Source organism: Phoxinus phoxinus, assembly GCF_949152265.1.
Source record: "Phoxinus phoxinus genome assembly, chromosome: 14".
NCBI classification, from domain to species: Eukaryota; Metazoa; Chordata; class Actinopteri; order Cypriniformes; family Leuciscidae; genus Phoxinus; species Phoxinus phoxinus.
In genome coordinates, this window is record NC_136889.1 from 13,012,482 (window position 1) to 13,034,341 (window position 21,860).

Sequence of the window (21,860 nt, forward strand, 5' to 3'; positions counted from 1 at the left end):
CGTTAATTAACTTATATTTCAAACAATCTTAAAACATTATTTAATGCATTGTTATTTTTCAGTGTAAAATATTTAATTTGATCAGCCACAGGGTAGGCTAACAGTCCTATAGTGTCTTATTATTCTAAATAATTTAATTTATTGATCAAATTTAGAAATTAAAAATGAACTATGAAGCATACATTTAATAAGAGTAGGGTGTGACTAGGTATAGATATTACAATATACAGATATTCAAATATAGTGGGCACTAGCCTATTAAAACCTGAACGTGTCCGCTTAATAAATCGTGAGCTGAATGAGTCGCAGCAAACATCAGCACAAGGAGTCCAATTTCATTAATCATGGGTGAAAAGCTGACTGAAAAGATTAAGAATAATAGGCTATTGAACACGCAATTCAAGCAATCCCACCCCCGAAATGGCGCTATGTTTAAAATTAAACTAAATGCTCACGGCTGCACGGGCAATAACGCGTTCACGGCGAGGAACGAGCAGAACAGAGTGAATGTGTTTTAGTTCATTCATACTGGACGTCCAGTACTTACTTTGGCTTTTAAGTTAGCGATTTAAAAGCCCCCGCTTTAATTGCACATCGATTAACCGGTAGGAAAATATTCTAACAGTCACTAATATATTTATATATAAATACAATATACAATGGGCCTACCCGATTTTGACCACAAGAGGGCAGTATTGCCCTATGTATGACTTATTTTTTGACTAAAAAGTGCATTCTGGCTGTTTTTTTAACTTATACATAATTCTTAAATTGAAATAAAAGAACAAAATGGGTTTAGTTCTGATATTTGTATACTTTTATATAGAAATAAATGGTGTATAATAATTTTTTTAGAAAATATGAGGCTTTTAGTGTTTCCTTTTTTGGACATTACTTTAATCCCTCACCATAGCAAAACCGTTTGAGATATTTAATATCCGTTCACAATTTAGCATCTTTAATGTATTTTCATCATGTTGAAAAAGTTTGGTGTGAATAAAATAAACCACCGCTAAAAACTCGGAGTCTAAAATATACCAGAACTCACATTCAAACCAAAATATCTGACTTCCTGTTGGTCGGAGCTAATGAGTGTAAATTAGAAAGTTTTCCGGATCGAAGAGAAGAATATACGTACCGAGTTTGGTTACTGTAGGTAAAACTAATACCCCATTTTTGACTAAAGGTGGCGCTACTGAGCCCCTCCACCGCGCCCGTTTCTGAAACTTCACACATGCCTAGTACCTAATAAATCTGATATGCATGTTGAGTTTCATGCAATTTGAAGCATGTTAAGAGCCTCAAATGCACCCAAAAAGAATATTAAAGTTTGATGCGTTGCCATGGCAACAGTATTTAAGATATCAATAATCCTTTCACAGGTCTACATCTGCCGTGTGTTTACATTATACAGATGAAGTTTGAAGCAAATCGGGTAAAAATAAGAGGGTGATTTCAAAGCATTTTGAAAGTGACACACTTCCTGCTGCCAGTTGGTGGCGCTATAACTTTGACTCACAATAGTCACATCCATGTGATCGGCCTCTTATAACAAACACACTGCTGAAGTTTCATCAAGATCAGTTAATGTATGAGGATGTTATAACACACTTCCTGTTTCCAATATTCGCCATAAATTCGTTTCCTCGCCACGGCCAAACCGTTTGAGATATCAAAAATCCCCTCGCAATTTATCATCCTCCATGTCTTGACTTCATGCACACCGAGTTTCGTGGTCATCCGATGAATTCTCTAGGACAAGTGTTTCAAATGCCAGAACATGCGTTTCCATACAGCCCATAATAACCGACTTCCTGTTAGACTGGCGTAAAACTTAGAGCACGAAAGTTGTTCGGCCCGATGAGATCTATATGTGTACCGAGTTTCATATTATTACATGCAAGCGTGTTTGAGATATGGACATGTTTTTGAATCCCATTCCAGGGGGCGCTGGCGAGCCCCCCTGCCACGCCCGGGTCCCAGCTTCAGTCGGGCCCTGATGGCCGCAGGTTCTGACATTTGTGCAAAGTTTCAAGAGTTTTTGAGCACGTTAAGGCCCCCATAAGTGCCCAAAAGGTAGTAATATAATAATAAATATAGCTGCAAGCAGCGATTACGGGCCCAAGCCGGTGGCACCGCCACCCCGGTGCCTTTAGTTGCACTAAAGGCACCAGGGTGGCGGTGCCACCGGCTTGGGCCCTCCATCGCTGCTTGCAGCTATATTTATTTATATATATATATATATATATATAAAACCGCCACCCCCGGTGCCTTTAGGGTTCCTGTGCACAATGGGCAATAACGTAACTCCGCTTTGATTGTCCAGAAGAAGTCTGCTTTAGAGCTTGCATCAGTGTGGGTTCTGCAAAAGTGCGCATCGAGGGCACATATCAACCACAAAGTATGCGTGAGCACCCTTCTGAAACCTAAAATGAAAAATTAGACACCCTACAGTCTCATGGACTTAACGGACACATGAAATCAGCAGCCATTGTAAGTACACAACACCAAAAATTCATATGAAGTGTGGTATATATATATATATATATTACCTTTTTTAAGGGACAAGACAAAGAATTTGACTTGCCTGACCTGATTAGAACAGTGAAAAAAATAAAAAATAAAAATAATCACTAAAACGAGAATTGTTCTGATTTTATTATGATACTCAAAATATTCCACAACAAATCCTTTAAATGTATTGATATTCAGAACAGAACAAGAATTAAAAAAAATAACAATAAAATATAATTTATTTATTTCGATTTTGTATTTTTATTTAATGACTATTATTTATTTAGAGCAGGTACAGCTAGTGTGCGATGCTTTTGCTATTTCAGAGGAAAAAAACACATTTTATTTAAAAAATGCTTTTCAATTAAATCAGATGTTCAAGCTTTGTTTTCGTTTTATTATTTTGTTTGTTTTAAACTTTGTTCAATTTATATTGTTAATCATTTGACACTAACCAAATGCATAAAGTATCATTTTAACTTTTAAAAAACTATTAACATTTGTTCATAGTACATTGTCTGTCTTTTGTTAATAGGACAAAACATTGTTATTATATTTTATAATATTTTATATATATATATATATATATATATATATATATATTAAATAAACATTTGTAATGAAATCGTTCAAAAAAAAATATATCAGCATTGTTTTAAACTTTGAAACACAGAAGTAGCGCAATGTCTGGCCACGCCCACTTCTGGCATCAGACTTTTAGGCTGGCGCTGTCGTGATCACACTGATATGACGTATGGTTCTGGGGTTCTGCAGTTGGTTACTATTGGGGCTCCCGCGCCGCCTCCTTTTCACAACCTGAGGGAACCGTCTCCGGAATATTAACCTCACTCCCAGAAGTCCAATTCCCATCATTCATGCCTCTTACCTGGGACTGATTGCACGCACGCACACGCACACACACACACACACACACACACACCCGCGCACACGCACACGTACACTGTTTAAAAACAAGAAATATTTATCCAACCTCGTTTAAAACAGTCTGTCGGTGCCATCTTTTGGACATTCATCATATTGCATTGGTTTTAATTTCTAGTCCTCAAACAGAGCAGTAGCCTAATCCGTTTATTTTTAAGTTATTGATTAAAAAAGAAACATCAAATGCATTTTTAGTCATAGTATTATTTTATACAGAAATACATTATTTGTAATTCAGATGAGAATAATTTTAAGGAAAACAAATATATTGATCTGAAATATAGCACGTGTTTTTGTAAAATAAATTCAAGCAATAGCCTATACCCGCCCCCGAAATGGCGCTAATTTTAAAATTAAACTAAAAAAGCTCACGGCTGCACAGGCATTCATAACGGTGCGCGTCCAACGCGAGGAGTGAGCAGAACAGAGCGAACGTTTTTTAGTTAATTTCTACTTTCATAGGAATTCATTCGAGCGCACTGCAAGCGCCACCATAATCATACTTACTTTCACTTTTATATTAGCGATTTAAAAGCCCTCGCTGGTGTCACACGTTGGTTAACCGGTGGGAAAAATATACAGATATTCAAATATACAGATATATTAAATATATCATCGCGCTCCACCGTCGATTTGATGTGTGTGTGTGTGTTAAAATAATTTAGTTCAGTTAGAGAACGGGCACTAACCTACAATTAAAACCTGAACGTGTCCGCTTAATAAATCGTGAGCTGAATGAGAGTCGCAGCAAAGATCAGCACAAGGAGTCCAATTTCATTAATCATGGGTGGACAGCTGACTGAAAAGATGATGACGGAATATTGAACACGCAATTCAAGCAATACCACCCCCGAAATGGCGCTATGTTTAAAATGAAACTAAATGCTCACGGCTACACGGGTAATAACACGTTCACGGCGAGGAACGAGCAGAACCATTTTTTTACAGTCTATGAGCAGAACAGAGTGAATGTGTTTTAGTTCATTCCTACTGGACGTCCAGTAGGCTACTACTTTGGCTTTTAAGTTAGCGATTTAAAAGCCCCCCGCTTTAATCACACATCCATTAACCCGTAGGAAAATATTCTCACAGTCACTAATATATTTATATATAAATACAATATACAATGGGCCTACCTGATTTCGAACACAAGAGGGCAGTATTGCCCTATGTATGACTTATTTTTTTACTAAATAGCGCATTCTGGCTGTTTTTTAACTTATACATAATTCTTAAATTGAAAAAAAGAACAAAATGGGTTTAGTTCTGATATTTGTATACTTTTATATAGAAATAAATGGTGTATAATAAAAATTTTAGAAGATATGAGGCTTTTAGTGTTTCCTTTCTGGACATTACTTTAATCCCTCGCCACAGCAAAACCGTTTGAGATATTTAATATCCGTTCATAATTTAGCATCTTTAATGTATTTTCATCATGTTGAAAAAGTTTGGTGTGAATAAAATCAACCACCGCTAAAAACTCGGAGTCTAAAATATATCAATATATCACATTCAAACCAAAATATCTGACTTCCTGTTGGTCGGAGCTAATGACTGTAAATTAGAAAGTTGTCCGGCTCGAAGAGAAGAATATACGTACCGAGTTTGGTTACTGTAGATAAAACTAATACCCCATTTTTGACTAAAGGTGGCGCTACTGAGCCCCTTACCACGCCCGTTTCTGAAACTTCGCACATGTCTATTACACAATAAATGTGATATGCATGTTGAGTTTCATGCAATTTGAAGCATGTTAAGAGCCTCAAATGCATCCAAAAAGAATATAAAAGTTTAAAGCGTTGCCATGGCGACAGTATTAAAGATATCAATAATCCTTTCACAGGTCTACATCTGTCGTGTGTTTACATTATACAGATGAAGTTTGAAGCACATCGGGTAAAAATAAGAGGGTGAATTCAAAGCATTTTGAAAGTGACACACTTCCTGCTGCCAGTTGGTGGCGCTATAACTTTGACTCACAATAGTCACATCCATGTGATCGGCCTCTTACAACGAACACACTGCTGAAGTTTCATCCAGATCAATTAATGTATGAGGATGTTATAACACACTTCCTGTTTCCAATATTCGCCATAAATTCGTTTCCTCGCCACGGCCAAACCGTTCGAGATATCAAAAATCCCCTCGCAATTTATCATCCTCCATGTCTTGACTTCATGCACACCGAGTTTCGTGGTCATCCGATGAATTCTCTAGGACAAGTGTTTCAAATGCCAGAACATGCGTTTCCATACAGCCCATAATAACCGACTTCCTGTTGGACTGGCGTAAAACTTAGAGCACGAAAGTTGTTCGGCCCGATGAGATCTATACGTGTACCGAGTTTCATATTATTACATGCAAGCGTGTTTGAGATATGGACATGTTTTTGAATCCCATTCCAGGGGGCGCTGTCAAGCCCCCCTGCCACGCCCGGGTCCCAGCTTCAGTCGGGCCCTAATGGCCGCGGGTTCTGACATTTGTGCAAAGTTTCAAGAGTTTTTGAGCACGTTAAGGCCCCCAAAAGTGCCCAAAAGGTAGTAATATAATAATAATAAAGAAGAAGAATAAATAATAATCCCATGGAAAACAATAGGGCCTTCGCCTTTTCAAGGCTTGGGCCCTAATAAAGAAGAAGAAGAAGAATAAATAACTAGGGGTGTGACGGTTAGTATATAACCGTGAGACCGACGGTTATAGTTAAACACCGTCATTAGAACTCTATAACCGCCAAAACCGTGTTATTAAAATATTTTTTACAACCATAAAAAAAAAAAAAAAAAAAAATATTTTTTTAGATAGGATCATAATATGCGCAATACATCGGGAGACATGGTTTTTACCACTTAATGAAGTTTTGTTTTGTAAATCGTCAGAAATGATTTTTACCACTTCATATAGGCTAAGTTTTGCTTTGTAAGCCTTTCCTTAAAGCGAATTTCGTTTTGTACAAATTGTACCTTAATTTTAATAAATGTTTCATCAACCAATTGCATGCATTTAATAATATAGCAGACAATATAATAACCGTGACATTGAGGCGCCGGCGCGCCGCGTTCACTTGCATTGCGTTGTGAACTAGAGCGCATCTCATCGTAAATGAATGAAACTATGCCTATGCCTCATGCATTAGCATTAAATATCTTTGCTACATCCTTTCTAGACGGGTGCGGCTTTGAGAAATCTTGGAGATCTCCTTAATAAACGGAGGTCTGAAATATCTGCCCCTTTACCGATCAGAGCGCGCGCTGACACGGAGTTAACCCGCTATCTCCAAGAAGAACCAATTGACTCTACGGCTAATCCACTAGCATGGTGGGGAGACACACGCTATCCGCTCAAAATTGGCACGTAAATACATGTGTATTTGTGCTACAAGCACAGCATCAGACCGAGTGTTTAGCACTGCGGGTAACAGCTACCCCTGTCAGATCGTCACTAAAACCGAGTAAAGTGAACATGTTGGTGTTCCTGTCACGGAACTTTGAAGTCGAAAAAGATTAGGAATTTAAAATGTCATTGCACTTTTTTTGTTTCCTGTATTTAGTTAGTTTAATTAAGGTATTATCACAACAATCGTTGTTCGACTTTTTTTTTCTTTGATAAAGGTATGTAGATTTTATCATTTGTAATTTAGGCCTACTCATTCATTTTTATGCAGCTCTTATATAATTTAAGCAGCCTACGTTTTTAAAAGGATTTTTTTAGTGTGTGTGATTTATTTAAAACAAAGCATGTTCATTGCTCTTTTTTTTTTAAGGATAAAAAAAAAAAAAACGACGGTTATGTTACGAACCGTCACATTTGACTCACATCATAACCGTCATCACCAATTCTGAAACCGGCACACCCCTAACTTTCGCTTTTAAGTTAGCGATTTAAAAGCTCCCGCCGGTGTCACACGTCGATTAACCGGTGGGAAAATATCCTCACACAGTCACCCTAATAAATATATATTTATGTCTGAACTATTTTGATCTCATTTAGACCTTACATGCTGGCATTGACTGTCATACATCACTAGAGGGCAGTATAGCCCTATGTATGACTTGATTTTTATTAAATAGCCCTATTCTGTTGGTCTGAGCTAATGACTGTAAATTAGAAAGTTGTCCGGCTCAAGGAGAAGAATACATATATAGATTTTTGTGACTGTAGGTAAAACTAACGGGGGGTTGGGTCAAAAGTATCTTGAAAGTGACACACTTCCTGCTGCCAGTTGGTGGCGCTATAACTTTGACTCACAATAGTCACATCCATGTGATCGGCCTCTTACAGCGAACACACTGCTGAAGTTTCATCAAGATCAATTAATGTATGAGGATGTTATAACACACTTCCTGTTTCCAATATTCGCCATAAATTTGTTTCCTCGCCACGGCCAAACCGTTCGAGATATCAAAAATCCCCTCGCAATTTATCATCCTCCATGTCTTGGCTTCATGCACACCGAGTTTCGTGGTCATCCGATGAATTCTCTAGGAGAAGTGTTTCAAATGCCAGAACATGCGTTTCCATACAACCCATAATAACCGACTTCCTGTTGGACTGGCGTAAAACTTAGAGCACGAAAGTTGTTCGGCCCGATGAGATCTATATGTGTACCGAGTTTCATATTATTACATGCAAGCGTGTTTGATATATGGACATGTTTTTGAATCCCATTCCAGGGGGCGCTGGCGAGCCCCCCTGCCACGCCCGGGTCCCAGCTTCAGTCGGGCCCTGATGGCCGCAGGTTCTGACATTTGTGCAAAGTTTCAAGAGTTTTTGAGCACGTTAAGGCCCCCAAAAGTGACCAAAAGGTAGTAATATAATAATAATAAAGAAGAAGAAGAAGAATAAATAATAATCCCAAGAAAAACAATAGGGCCTTCGCCTTTTCAAGGCTTGGGCCCTAAATATATATATATATATATATATATATATATAAATAAATATAGCTGCAAGCAGCGATTACGGGCCCAAGCCGGTGGCACCGCCACCCTGGTGCCTTTAGTTACACTAAAGGCACCGGGCTGGCGCTGCCACCGGCTTGGGCCCGTAATCGCTGCTTGCAGCTATATTTATTTATATATATATATATATATATATATATATATATATATATATATATATATATATATATATATATATATATAAAGCCGCCACCCCGTTGCCTTTCGGGTTCCTGTGCACGACGGGCAATAACGTAACCCCGCTTTGACTGTCGAGAAGAAGTCTGCTTTAGAGCTTGTATCAGTGTGTCTTTCTGCTCCCCTCCAAACACACACAGAAAGGGGGGGGGGGGCTGTCTGTGTGTGTGCCCTCCCTCCCTCCCCTCCCCCCCACTCCACACACACACACACAGAGAGAATGGCAGGGGGAACTCTGTCAGAGAGAGACAAAACCACATTCAAACCAAAATATCTGACTTCCTGTTGGTCGGAGCTAATGACTGTAAATAAGAAAGTTGTCCGGATCGATAAGCACAATATACAGACCGAGTTTTGTGACTGTAGGTAAAAATAACCCACCCACTTTAGTCAAAAGTATCTTGAAAGTAACACACTTCCTGCTGCCAGTTGGTGGCGCTATAACTTTGACTCACAATAGTCACATCCATGTGATCGCCCTCTTACAACAAACACACTGCTGAAGTTTCATCAAGATCAATAAATGTATGAAGACGTTATAACACATTGTGTTTTTCTTTTCTCGCCATAACTTCGTTTCCTCGCCACGGCCAAACCATTCGAGATATCAAAAATCCGTCCGCAATTTAGCGTCCTCAATGTCTTTACTTCATGCTGACCGAGTTTGGTGGCGATAGGATAATTTTTCTTGGAGGAGTATATCAAATTCCAGGGGCATGCATTTTCATACAGCCCATAATAGCCGACTTCCTGTTGGACTGGTGTAAAACTTAGAGCACGAAAGTTGTTCGGCCCGATTAAATCTATATGTGTACCGAGTTTCATATTATTACATGCAAACGTGTTTGATATATGGACCAAGTTTTTCGGACCACGTTCAAGGGGGCGCTGTTGAGCTCCCCTGCCACGCCCGGGTACCAGCTTCAGCCCAGCCCTGATGGCCGCAGGTTCTGACCTGTGTGCAAAGTTTCAAGAGTTTTCGAGCACGTTAAGGGCCCCAAAAGTGCCCGAGAAGTCCCACACAGCAGAGAAAGGGTTAAAATAAAGCCCCCCTCCTCTCTCACACACACAGACACTGAGAGAGACTGGCAAAATTCCCATCAAATCACATTCAAACCAAAATATCTGACTTCCTGTTGGTCGGAGCTAATGACTGTAAATTAGAAAGTTGTCCGGCTCGGGGAGATAAATATAAATACCGATTTTTGTTACTGTAGGTAAAACTAATACCCCAATTTTGACTAAAGGTGGCGCTACTGAGCCCCTCCACCGCGCCCGTTTCTGAAACTTCACACATGCCTAGTACCTAATAAATCTGATATGCATGTTGAGTTTCATGCAATTTGAAGCATGTTAAGAGCCTCAAATGCACCCAAAAAGAATATAAAAGTTTAAAGCGTTGCCATGGCAACAGTATTTAAGATATCAATAATTCTTTCACAGGTCTACATCTGCCGTGTGTTTACATTATACACATAAAGTTTGAAGCAAAGCGGGTAAAAATAAGAGGGTGAATTCAAAGCATTTTGAAAGTGACACACTTCCTGCTGCCAGTTGGTGGCGCTATAACTTTGACTCACAATAGTCACATCCATGTGATCGGCCTCTTACAGCGAACACACTGCTGAAGTTTCATCAAGATCAATTAATGTATGAGGATGTTATAACACACTTCCTGTTTCCAATATTCGCCATAAATTCGTTTCCTCGCCACGGCCAAACCGTTCGAGATATCAAAAATCCCCTGGCAATTTTTCATCCTCCATGTCTTGACTTCATGCACACCGAGTTTCGTGGTGATTGGTTGAATCGTCTAGGAGGAGTATTTTAAATTCCATTGCATGTGTTTTTTAAACTACGCCAAATAGCCGACTTCCTGTTGGGCTGGGGTAAAAAGTCAGAGCACGAAGGATATATGAACCGATGAGATCTATAAGTGTACCGAGTTTCATATTATTCCACGCAAGCGTGTTTGATTTATGGACCAAGTTTTCGGACCCCGTTCCAGGGGGCGCTGTCGAGCCCCCCTGCCACGCCCGGGTACCAGCTTCAGTCCGGCTCTAATGGCCGCGGGTTCTGACATTTGTGCAAAGTTTCAAGAGTTTTTGAGCATGTTAAGAGACCCAAAAGTGCCCGAATAGTCGTAAGAAAAATAATAATAATAATAATAATAATAATAATAATAATAATCCGGAGAAAAACAATAGGGCCTTCGCCCTTTCAGGGCTTGGGCCCTAATAATAATCCGAAGAAAAACAATAGGGCCTTCGCCTTTTCAAGGCTTGGGCCCTAAATATGACTTGTTTTCAGAGAATATATCTTAAAATAAGTTACAATTTCTGCCCCGCGGACATAGTTTTTTAAGCATATCTAACACTAAATTATTGAGGTTTGTTAATAAAACAATAAAAATCATAATGAAACAAGTCTTATTATTTTACACAATTTTTGTTTAGATATTTTTACTGGAGAATAAGAGAAAAAGTAAATGTGTTTATATCCCTATTGTATTAATATTAAGAAAATATATCAATATTTATTCATTTGTATATTTCAATAAAATAATATAATCTTCTGAATATACATACAAGTGCTGATCTATGGTTCCTCTGGTCATGAGTAATTTAACAGACATATGGTGGATTTTAAAGCATGTTTTTTTGGAGACTTATTTTGCTGCTGTACAATGTGGTGAATTTGTAATAGGCATAATGAGTGAATTAAAAGCCTGTTTCTTTCTAAAGAAAATTCTGGAAGAGCAGAGACGGTTAAAGCGAGAGCAGGAGGAGGCAGATACAGCCGCTCGGAGGCACGCTGGGCTGGTTGTGACTCATCAGCAGTTCATTACTAATGACCGCTTCGGCGACCTGCTGGTTATTAATGAGAAAGAGAAGAGAAAAACCATAGAGGTGACATATTTTCTCTCGTTATGCTTCAAACGATCTTGTTTGATGCTGACTGTCTTTTTATGTGACAAAGAGAGTTGCTGTGGTATAAAAGATTCATTACTGTGGAAATGATGCTAATGGCCTCTTATTGTCTGCAGAGAACTCCTGCTTTGGCGCGATTTGACTTCAGAGCAGAAAGTTTAAAGTAAGTGTCTCACAATTCAGTTCTAAGGATGCTAATGAGATCATCATGTGTTTGTAAATATCAGCATGTCTCTTGACATGTAGAGTTCTACGTTATACAAGTCTAACCACATTCTGATTCCCTTTGTTCAGGGAACTACCATTTCAAAAGGGAGATATTGTATACATATACCGGCAAGTTGATCAGAACTGGTTTGAGGGAGAACATCATGGAAGAGTTGGGATTTTTCCACGCAGCTACGTTGAGGTACATTCTTTTTATCATTTAGTATTAAAAAAGTTTTGTATCTAAAAGAGTTTTCAGGTGTGAAGTAACATGTCTTACTTCTGTTATGCTGTTTTTCCAGCTGTTGCCGCCAACAGAAAAGGCTCAGCCCCAAAAAAGTGCTCCGGTGCAGGTGTTGGAATATGGAGAGGCTATGGCTCGATTTAATTTCACTGGTGACACTGTTGTTGAAATGTCTTTCAGAAAGGTAATTCACACTGTTTCTGCAATTTAATGAAGATTACGCTTTAGTCCAGCGGTCAACACTGTTGATATGCAAACAACAAGAGATAGAGAAATTAGTATTACTGTATATGTTTTATTTAGCTTTTTATTTTAGAAATATGGAATAATCATTCCTTGTCACGCAGCCTGTTTTATGTACTTACGAGCTGAATTTGAAGCCAAACGCTCTTAAAAGTGTGATGAAACAAGCCAAGTAGAAAGCTTTCAGAAGAAGAAAATAAAAATAAAACAGAAAAATCTATTTTTAAGGAGAAGTTTGCCGAAAAGGTTTTGAAACACTGCAAATAAAAAAACTAATTTCATCAGCCAGTAGAATATTATGCTAAAACTGCAGTGAATATAAGTAATGAATCAACAAAATGATTATAGATGCAGGTAGATTCACATATGCATGTCTGCATCAGACTCTGCTTTGACGATTTTGTTACATGTAAATTAATAATAGAGATTATGAAAGTGAATGTCAGAAAATGAAAAAACGTATTGTATTTTTAAATAAATAAATGTGTGTGTGTGTGTGTGTTTGTTTGTTGTCTATGTTATGACTGCAGGAGCTAATTCAAAATCTTTTGTCTGCCTTTAGGGGGAGCGAATAACACTAATTCGCAGAGTAGATGAGAACTGGTATGAAGGCAAAGTTTCTGGCACTAACCGGCAGGGCATCTTCCCGGTCACATACATAGAGGTGCACAAAAGACCCCGAGTGAAAAATGGAGTGGACTACCCTGATCCCCCTATCAGCCAGTCACCTCATCGGAGCACAAATGCCTCTCCACAGGTAAAGACCTGACAAAATCCGTGTCCCATTTTTATTCAACTTATGTGAATCGCTTTCATTTTCCCATTTGTTTTTATTTATTTATTGATTATCTCATACATGTTTTCATCAATTCACCTCTCCCTTTCCTCTTTATTGTTTCCTATTATTCCTCCTGACACCCGGCCTTGCCCTCCAAAAAGCCCATTCGTAATCGGCTCACCACCTCCCCTCTCCCTCTCCCCCGGTCTCCCCGCCGCTCGATCTCCCCCGAGGTCCATGCCATCTCCAACGAGTGGATTTCTCTCACTGTGGGCGGAGCCAGCAGCAACAGCCCCCCAGCCGCCCCCACTCCACCCCTCCCCCCTCTGCCAAGCACTTCCTACCGCTTGGGCGAATATCTGCCCCCTTCCATGTCAGCCAGTCCCGTGCCTCCCATCAGCGGCAGCCCGTACTGCATCTCCCCCATGGCCTCTCCTTCCTCGTCTCCTTTACCCCCGCCCTATCCACCCCGGCCCTGCTCGGCCACCCCGTTCCTCACCTTCACTCCACCTCAAGGCGAGGACTTCCTTCTTTCTCCACCATCTCCTCGCCTCTCCCGCAGCCTGAGTCCCTGTGGGGGTGCTGGGCTTGAGGGTTGGCTTACTAGGGGCAACAGGCTGGATCAGGAGTTTCAGGAAGGGGATGGGTCTGAAATAGACAGGGCTGGCAGCCTCCGCAAGGCTCCTTACAGCAGGAACTATAGCCCAGCAGAGGTATCTTCTGCATGGTGTGGTGTGTTTGTTCAAGGTGCCCATCATAAGATGACTAAGTTCCGTTTCCATTGGCACGAGTTACAGATCTAGCAGTCTGCAATAGGGGACAACATCTGACCCATCTGATTCTGCTATTGAGTTATTCTTTTGAGGCTTTCACAGTGTTGAGAGAAACACAGTTAAAAAAGAAACTGCTGCATGAACCTCTAACATGATTAGCATGAAGCTTGGTTGTTGATCTTTGTTTAGTTTTTTTCAAATGATGCATGTCTGATACAAATCTAGAGATAACAGTGTGTATACCGACTTGATTACCCTGTCAAACCCAAACGGCACGTTGAAATGAATTAAAATTTAAAAGAGAAATGTAAAAATAACAGATTTATTAAGATAGTCAATGTAACTTGTTCATTTAGTAAAATAAATTTAAATAAATAAATACATTTATTTTGATAATAAAATAAATAATACTTTGACTTCTAAAGCCACTTTCTATAAAAGTCTATTTGGTGATTTATTTGGCGGTTTTTCTTAGCAAATATTGATATGTGATTAATTGCTTTTAATAGTATTTGGTTAATTCTATGTAACTGCTTGAAGAATTCCATTTTTTTTGTTCAAGTGAAAATATTGGTTAGCTTATAAAAGTTATGTTTAAAGTACCATTTAAAACTTTTACATGGTTACAAAATATTTTTATTTAAAAAAAATGCAGTTCTTTTATTCTCTATTCAACAAATCCTGAAAAAAGTGTCATGGATTGTATCATGACCAGCACAGCTGTTTTTAACATTGATAATAATGAATATTCCTTGAGCACCAAACCAGCATATTGAAATGATTTCTGAAGGATCATGTGACTGGAGCAATGATGCTGAACATTCAACTTTGCTATCATAGGAATAAATTACATTTTAAAATATTAATAAAACAAAAACATTAAAAAATCTTATAAATTCCCCAAACTTTTGAATGCTAGTGTATAAGTTACATGTTTAGAGTTATAGGAGGAGCATCCCAGCATGATGTGACACTGTTTTAATGATAGTTTGATGTTTTATAGGAAGTGCGGTGAACTGCTACTAACTCACAGTCTCTTTCCCGTTCATTATGTGTTTGACGTACTGTAAGGTTGTTCTGCCGTCCTCTGCACAGAGGAAAATAGAAATGGACCGATCGAATGCCAACTGTACTGTTGTTTGTGCATACTTGAACCCAGACCTCAGGGATGAACATGACCCGTTGTGCACTGACATGTTTTAAAAAGAGGCAGATTATTTCATTCATGTTCTTTTTTCCCCCCACAGCCATTAAGAAATGATGTAGAATATTACGGGCGATCTTCAAGAAGTCCTGTCATGCTGTTTGACATCCAAGACAACAACATGAATGCCAATTCATTTACGGTAAATTAATTTGTGACATTATAATTACTCTTAGATGCACATACTGCTCCATACTCTTTTTTTATGTCATTTGTTTTGATTATGAATGGTGAATATGAGCAGTTTCATATTCTGTACTGATTATCAGACCCTTATGAGACGCATCACAGTCAATCATTAGTTTTATTTTATGTGATATCTAATCCTGAAACTCACCCACATAATGCATGACATCTCTGTACCCTGCAAGTGAACCTGTCCTATATGATTGTGGCGTGTTTCACTCCTTCCTCATGCACTCACTCTGTTGTCTCACTCTTCCATGCTTATCCTCTGGACACTACCATCCGTTCCTGCTTTCCTGGTATTAATGGACATTCCCTCCTTTCTGCCCTGTTACTATCTTCTCTAACCACACTGCCCCTTCCTCAAACTCAATTTTCCATCTGAATGACTGACCCTACTCCCTGGTTTGTGGCCACATCTTGTGCCGACCCACTTCCACCAATAGGAGGCAGTGTGTAATGAGATCATGAATATTGCAGAGACCTCAGTGAGGTACTGCAGCACTTTGTCACGCCCTATAGACTCCGCCCACCGACTCCTGCCTCCTCCCAGTAAACACTCTCTCATCATTTCCCAGCAACCCCTGTCCCAGAGCAGCAGTCCTGAGCCTGGACGCATGAGCTGTGGGATGTAAGTATGAACTACAGTACCTCTGTGTATTTCTGTGTGGATGGCACCTGTGCTTTTCACTGACATGCTCCCAAAAAATAGGCAGGACATCCCTTACATGACTGCGCTATGAAACCATATTTACAGATGCATAACAATGAGTTTTGAATGATGCTAAATGTTAAGCAGTATAGTCTTCAAAGTACTTGTTGATGTTCATTTCAATCTCCCATTGAAAGAATACAATTCTCTCAAATAATTGTACTATGCTCCCCAAGGCTGCATTTATTTGATCAAAAATACAGTAAAAACTGAAAAATTGTGAAACGGTATTACATTTAAAATACCGGTTTTCTATTTTAATATATTTTATATGTAACTTATTCCTGTGATGACAAAGCTGATTTTTTTCAGCAGTCATTACCTCCTGTCTTCTGTGATAAATAGAAGTCTTTGGTAGCATTATTTACTGTCACTCTTGATCAATTTAATGCAGCCTTGCTTAATGTGTATATATATATATACTACCGTTCAAAATTTTGGATCGATATGATTTTTTATGTTTTTCAAAAAAGTCTCTTCTGCTCACCAAGGCTGGATTTATTTTATGGAAAATATTGCAAAAACAATAATATTGCGAAATATTTTTTACTATTTAAAATAATGTTTTTTTTATTGAATGTTTTTTTAAATGTAATTTATTCCTGTGATGGCAAAGCTGAATTTTCAGCATCATTACCTCATAGTCTTCTGTGTCACATGAACCTTCAGAAATCATTCTAATATGCTGATTTGCTGCTCAAGAAACATTTATTGTTGAAAACAGTTACGTACAATTTTTTTTCCAGGATTCTTTGAGAAATAGAAAGCTTAAAAATTGTACACAACTGTATACACACACACACTTTCTGTACGTTCACACCGCCGGCGGCGAGAGCGTCAAATTGGCCGGATGCCATTCATTTTCAATGAGAGCCGGTGGCGACCTCTGGCGTCTTGGACGGCGAGAGCGGCGAGAAGAGTTGAAATTTGTCAACTTTATGGTAATAAGCTATGACGCGGTTCGGCGGCAACCAATCGGAATGTAGAAGTCCTCCGCCTGAGAGGATACCAGAGAACACAATCCTGTAAACTTTGGTTCCGACCACATTAGTTCCTAAGCAAAATGGAGGAAAAGTTAATTATTTCTGTTGCGGGTTTCCCGTTATTGTACGACGTGTCCCTGTTTACATACAGGGACATTAATAAAAAGAACGACGAATGGAAAAAGGTGTCTGAAATTGTTGGTGTTTTGTTACTTTCACATTTAAAAGATTTTAATAGGTTAACTTATACCCTACGTGTGGCCAGTATGCACAAAATAGGATACTGATTTATGTTCAGTTCTTATTTGCGTTGCGGCTCCTTTAAATAAAGTTTAAAAAAAATCACGCATTCTAAAATCTACGTCAGAGCGCAAGAGAGTCCCCGAATCTCACGGCATCGATGGCAGGGCGGCGAGAGCGAATTTTGCCGCTCTCGCCGGCGGCGGTGTGAACGTACAGAATGTCGAAGTGAACAATAGCCTGCTGACCCTTTCACACACTCTTTCCACAGACAGACAAACACACACCTCAATATCATCTGCCTACTGTGGCAGCGCATCACACACGCGCACACACACACACACACACACACACACACACACACACACACACACACACACACACACACACACACACACACACACACACACACACACACACACACGTGCTATGAAGCTTTCATACAGTACACACAATAACTGTATTTCATGTTGGTGCTCTGCCAGATGTGCAGTGTGACATATATATATATATAATTGTGTCAGACAGACAAAATAGTTTGTAGTGCTTTTTATTTAAGGCCATTAACTGTATTTCCATTTAAACTGAACTGAAATTTCACAAACGTTTTTACATTGTCAATATACAATGTGATTTGTGCAGTCGCTTCCTCTTCCATGTGTAATGATGTTGTGTGTTCTTGTGTAGATTTCAGGCTCTGTACAATTATGTGCCTCAGAATGAAGACGAGCTGGAGCTGCAGGAAGGAGACCTGGTCAATGTCATGGAGAAATGCGATGATGGCTGGTTTGTGGGTATGTGTTATTGATCAATGTGTTGATTCTCCATTAAGTCATCTCTCTCATACTAAATCCATATATACAAAACGACAGCGCTACTAAATCAGTCTATTCTCAGCTAGTGTTACAGAGCTCTGTTGTTCTGGAGTTTTCCTTTTATTTGTATCCAGACCTCTCATGCATGTGTTGGTTTCTCTGTGCAGGTACATCTAAGAGGACGAAGCAGTTCGGCACGTTCCCAGGAAATTATGTGAAAGCTGTTAATTTGTGACATGATACAGTTAAAGAAATGATGGTTTATATGAAGAGATTCTAGCACTATGCTTAAGCAGCCTGATCTTTTTGGGACACTGTACCTGTTGACGTCAAACTAAGACTTTTCCTCCCCTCCAAAATTTGGTCTTTCCCAGATGAATGTCCAGGTATGTGATCAGTAAGGTGTGCGGCATGTCAGTGAAGCTGTACTACAGTTCATGAATCACTGAAGGATTTAAAGGAAGAATTAAGGTCTTTACCATTTTTTTTTTTTTTTCACATTGTTTTTGAAAATGCTAAAAGCCATTAATATATAGTATCAGACTGGGAAAAGGTGTTTAAGTTTACAGCTGCGAATTGTACTGAAGTACAGCGCAAAATCTTCATCACATACCTGACATTACTGAAAGATTCTACAGTTTATTTTTGCTATAAATGTTTGATAGACTTTCAGTGTGGCAGTAAGAGACGGCGGTTTATTGAAAGCACCCGAAGGTGTCTGTATTAAGGGTTACAGGGCAGAGAAACTGTGAAAGGATCCTAAAAGTTAGGTTTAGCCATTTTAAAAAGTGTTTATATTACCATTTACACTCCCGTTACGTTTAAAAAGAAATGCTGATTTATGGAGCACTCTTATGAAGAGTACGATTTCAGTTTCTATTCCAATGAGGGCTTAAACGACGAGACGGCAACATTAGTATTCGCAAAGCCATTTGTAGACCTCAAAATGATGTAAACGTTAAGGTTAGTGTTAGTCGCGTTCGGGAGGATATCTTCACAGCACTTACTGTACTCTCGGATCTTTTACATTTTACTATAAGCTCTAATTTGCTAACATTAGTGAATGCATTAGTTAACACGAACTAACTGAGCAATATATTTTTTCAGTATTTATTAACGTTCTTCGTTTGCTCGTGTTAATTCACATTGCATTAACTAATGTTAACAGATGCAACTTTTGATTTTAATAATGCATAAGTAAATGTAGAAATGAACATTAACTAACAATACTGAAGTATTGTTTATCATATCATTTGTTAACAAATGATACCTTATTGTAAAGCGTTACCGACATTTCTGGTAATAGAATTACGATTGAGTGACCAACTCAAGAAACTCCAGATCTAACAAGATTTTGAATTGGTAGTAGCGAAACAGAAACGAGCTTTGTTTGAACGCTTCGTAGTGAGGTGAAGGGCTACAGCTAAACCCCACTAAACGGATCAGAACTTATTTTGATGCTTTGACTCAAAATGTACTATTTATTTGCTTGAGTGATGCATATTTTTCTCTTTCAGTCATCCATTTTTGAATTGGTTGTTCTGAAGAGTGTATTATGAGTCCGAGGCGCAGTATTTACCTCCATTAACATCGCCTCGGTAACATCTTAACCCAGGTACCATTTGACAGTGACATTTATGACAGGTAAAATGGTCGCGTGTTGGGAATGGATGATCCGTATATAAGATTGCCGTACCTCATTTTCAAAGTGCCATTCACAGTAGAGGATGCTACGTTACACGTGGACCGTTGTGTTCATTTCATTAGCTTGTGGTCTTCCTTAACTGAATGTAGTTCACATCTACTCCAGGTTGTAGACTAGCTTTTGCTTCCGTTTGAGAAGTAGAACGGCAGATTTCTTCTTCTGATGAATATTGTGTCTTTTTGAATCTCCCATTTAGTTTTATACGGTCCATTCCATATAATGCCAGAGAACGTGCTGCTAGAGAGCATGAGGGTCGTCTCGTCTGCGACTCGCTTTACCAGCCTTCCGTCAAAACAAGAATTAGGAAAAGATCATTTGGACAGAAACGACTAATTAAAAGTATCTAGATGACATATTTTTCATTTTTTTAAACCAGTGGCTGTTGCTAAAACTTTTGTCAAGAAGTAATCACATAGAAGATCGACGAGGAATTAAAATAGATGCGATCTCTATATGGAATATGAACTTGAAGATGTACGTTTTGGCCTTTTGAACCGTTATATAATAGCGTAGCATATCTGAATGTAGTGCTCTGAGAAACTTTTAACTTGGATGTGAACAAAGTTGAAATTCACACACAGTTTTCCTATTCTAAGTTGTAAATATGTAAAGTATAAATGAATGAGAGCGATTGAAGTTAGAGCAACCTCTATAAATATTACAGTTTATATTAAATGAAGAATATTAGGAAAGCACAGAGACTTGCGTAACACAGGCCGTCTCATATGAATGAACGAGTGATTCTGACACTGTGTTGGGATTGAAATGCCTTTCTGTCTCATGGCTTCATTGAACTGTGCCTCATTTTATTATTATTATTATTATTTTGCCTTGAGGTAAACATGTTACTTTTTAAGGACGTTTAAAGAGTACCATTTTGACCCAAGTGTGTCACACAAGACAATTACTGAGTTCTTTACCGCAATCACATGATTGATTGAAGAGTGTGAGATGACACCTGAGATGTGTAATGTTTAATTATTACTTTGTGGTCTGTATGCAGAGGCGCATTTTGCATTTCTTTTTTTGGTTTGTTTTTGTTTATTTGCAGTGCTGTTACAATTACAATGAATTTAAAACACTATTTACTGCTGTGATTGCCTCATTATGCAATATTTAATAAACAATATTACAGCTTTTGACTGACCCTGTTTGTTTATTGTCATGATGTGCTGCCTGTGCAAATGCCACCCGTGATCATTTCATGTGGACACTGTTATTTATTAATGAAATAATAGTCTAATATTTCAGTTATAAGCCTACCTAACTCTTCTACTGTATATCTTCTCATCAGTTCACAACAAAACACTTAACAATAATTTTCTAAAAACTATCAATACATTTGATTTGTTACAGTACTTCATCTTTATTAATGTGAATTAATAAAAGTTCAACTGTTCATTGTTAGTTCAATGTTAGCTCAAGTCCACTAAATAATATTAACTGATACAACTTTGATTTGAATAATGTAGGCTACTAGTAAAAGTTGAAATTAACATTAACTAAGATTCATAAATGCTTTAGACTTATTATTTTTTTGTTAGTTTATGGAATAAACAAATGGAATCCTATTGTAAAGTGTTACCACAATATCTAATTAATGGAAGGGGAAAAAAAACAAATCTCTTATTTAACTGGGTCAACACAAAGTTTCTTAGAATGTATGTGAACGTTTTTCCAAAATAATAATGATAATAAGTAGCCTAGAACTTAAACGGGTTTGAATCCCAGGGTTTAAATCAATACAGTTTTCTAAAAATAAATGAATAAATATGTAAAGCCCACAGACTAACTTGCTCCACTCGCCACCTAATTTTATACATGTATTGCAATACCACGTAGTACCACCAAGGGGCAGCACAGGTAAGGGAAAATTCTTTATCCTTCGTTAAAATGCACAGCAGTGCAAAAACAACCTCATCGGACTACCTGTCATATAGGCCAGTGAAAACATTCTAATGAAAATTACAATATAAAAGAAACACAACAACACCATCAAAAAACAATAATGCATTAGGCTACCAATAACACAATAAGGTGCAAGTCAATCCAAATAAACCATAAACACACGAGTGAAGTGCATAGCCTACTGTAAATGAAAGCACCTGCAGTCTAAGATGTTTGCAATTATAGAGCTAGGCCTACTTGAAAAAAGTAAATTGAGATGAGGGGGAAAAACACTCAGTATGACGCTGATTATGTGACACTGAAACTAGCAAGTTAGCAACTAATTTTCCTAAACCACAGGA

The 21,860-nt window shown here is 38.4% G+C and overlaps 1 protein-coding gene across 4 annotated transcripts in view; it reads left to right on the plus strand.

The window, feature by feature from the left end:
* Positions 1–20,755, plus strand: part of sorbs1 (sorbin and SH3 domain containing 1) — a 67,671-nt gene extending 46,916 nt beyond the window's left edge. For 2 of the 4 annotated variants that reach the window (XM_079634939.1, XM_079634940.1), the window contains 9 exons: positions 11,336–11,500; positions 11,638–11,684; positions 11,816–11,930; positions 12,031–12,156; positions 12,778–12,972; positions 15,014–15,112; positions 15,735–15,787; positions 17,779–17,885; positions 18,074–20,751. In XM_079634939.1, the coding sequence (XP_079491065.1) occupies positions 11,336–11,500; positions 11,638–11,684; positions 11,816–11,930; positions 12,031–12,156; positions 12,778–12,972; positions 15,014–15,112; positions 15,735–15,787; positions 17,779–17,885; positions 18,074–18,141 (975 nt within the window). In that variant the 3' untranslated portion in view covers positions 18,142–20,751. Of the gene's footprint in view, positions 1–11,335; positions 11,501–11,637; positions 11,685–11,815; positions 11,931–12,030; positions 12,157–12,777; positions 12,973–13,154; positions 13,707–15,013; positions 15,113–15,602; positions 15,788–17,778; positions 17,886–18,073 lie in introns of all 4 variants that reach the window. The other 2 variants (XM_079634937.1, XM_079634938.1) reach the window with 2 other exon arrangements.
* Positions 20,756–21,860: the final 1,105 nt, after the last annotated feature.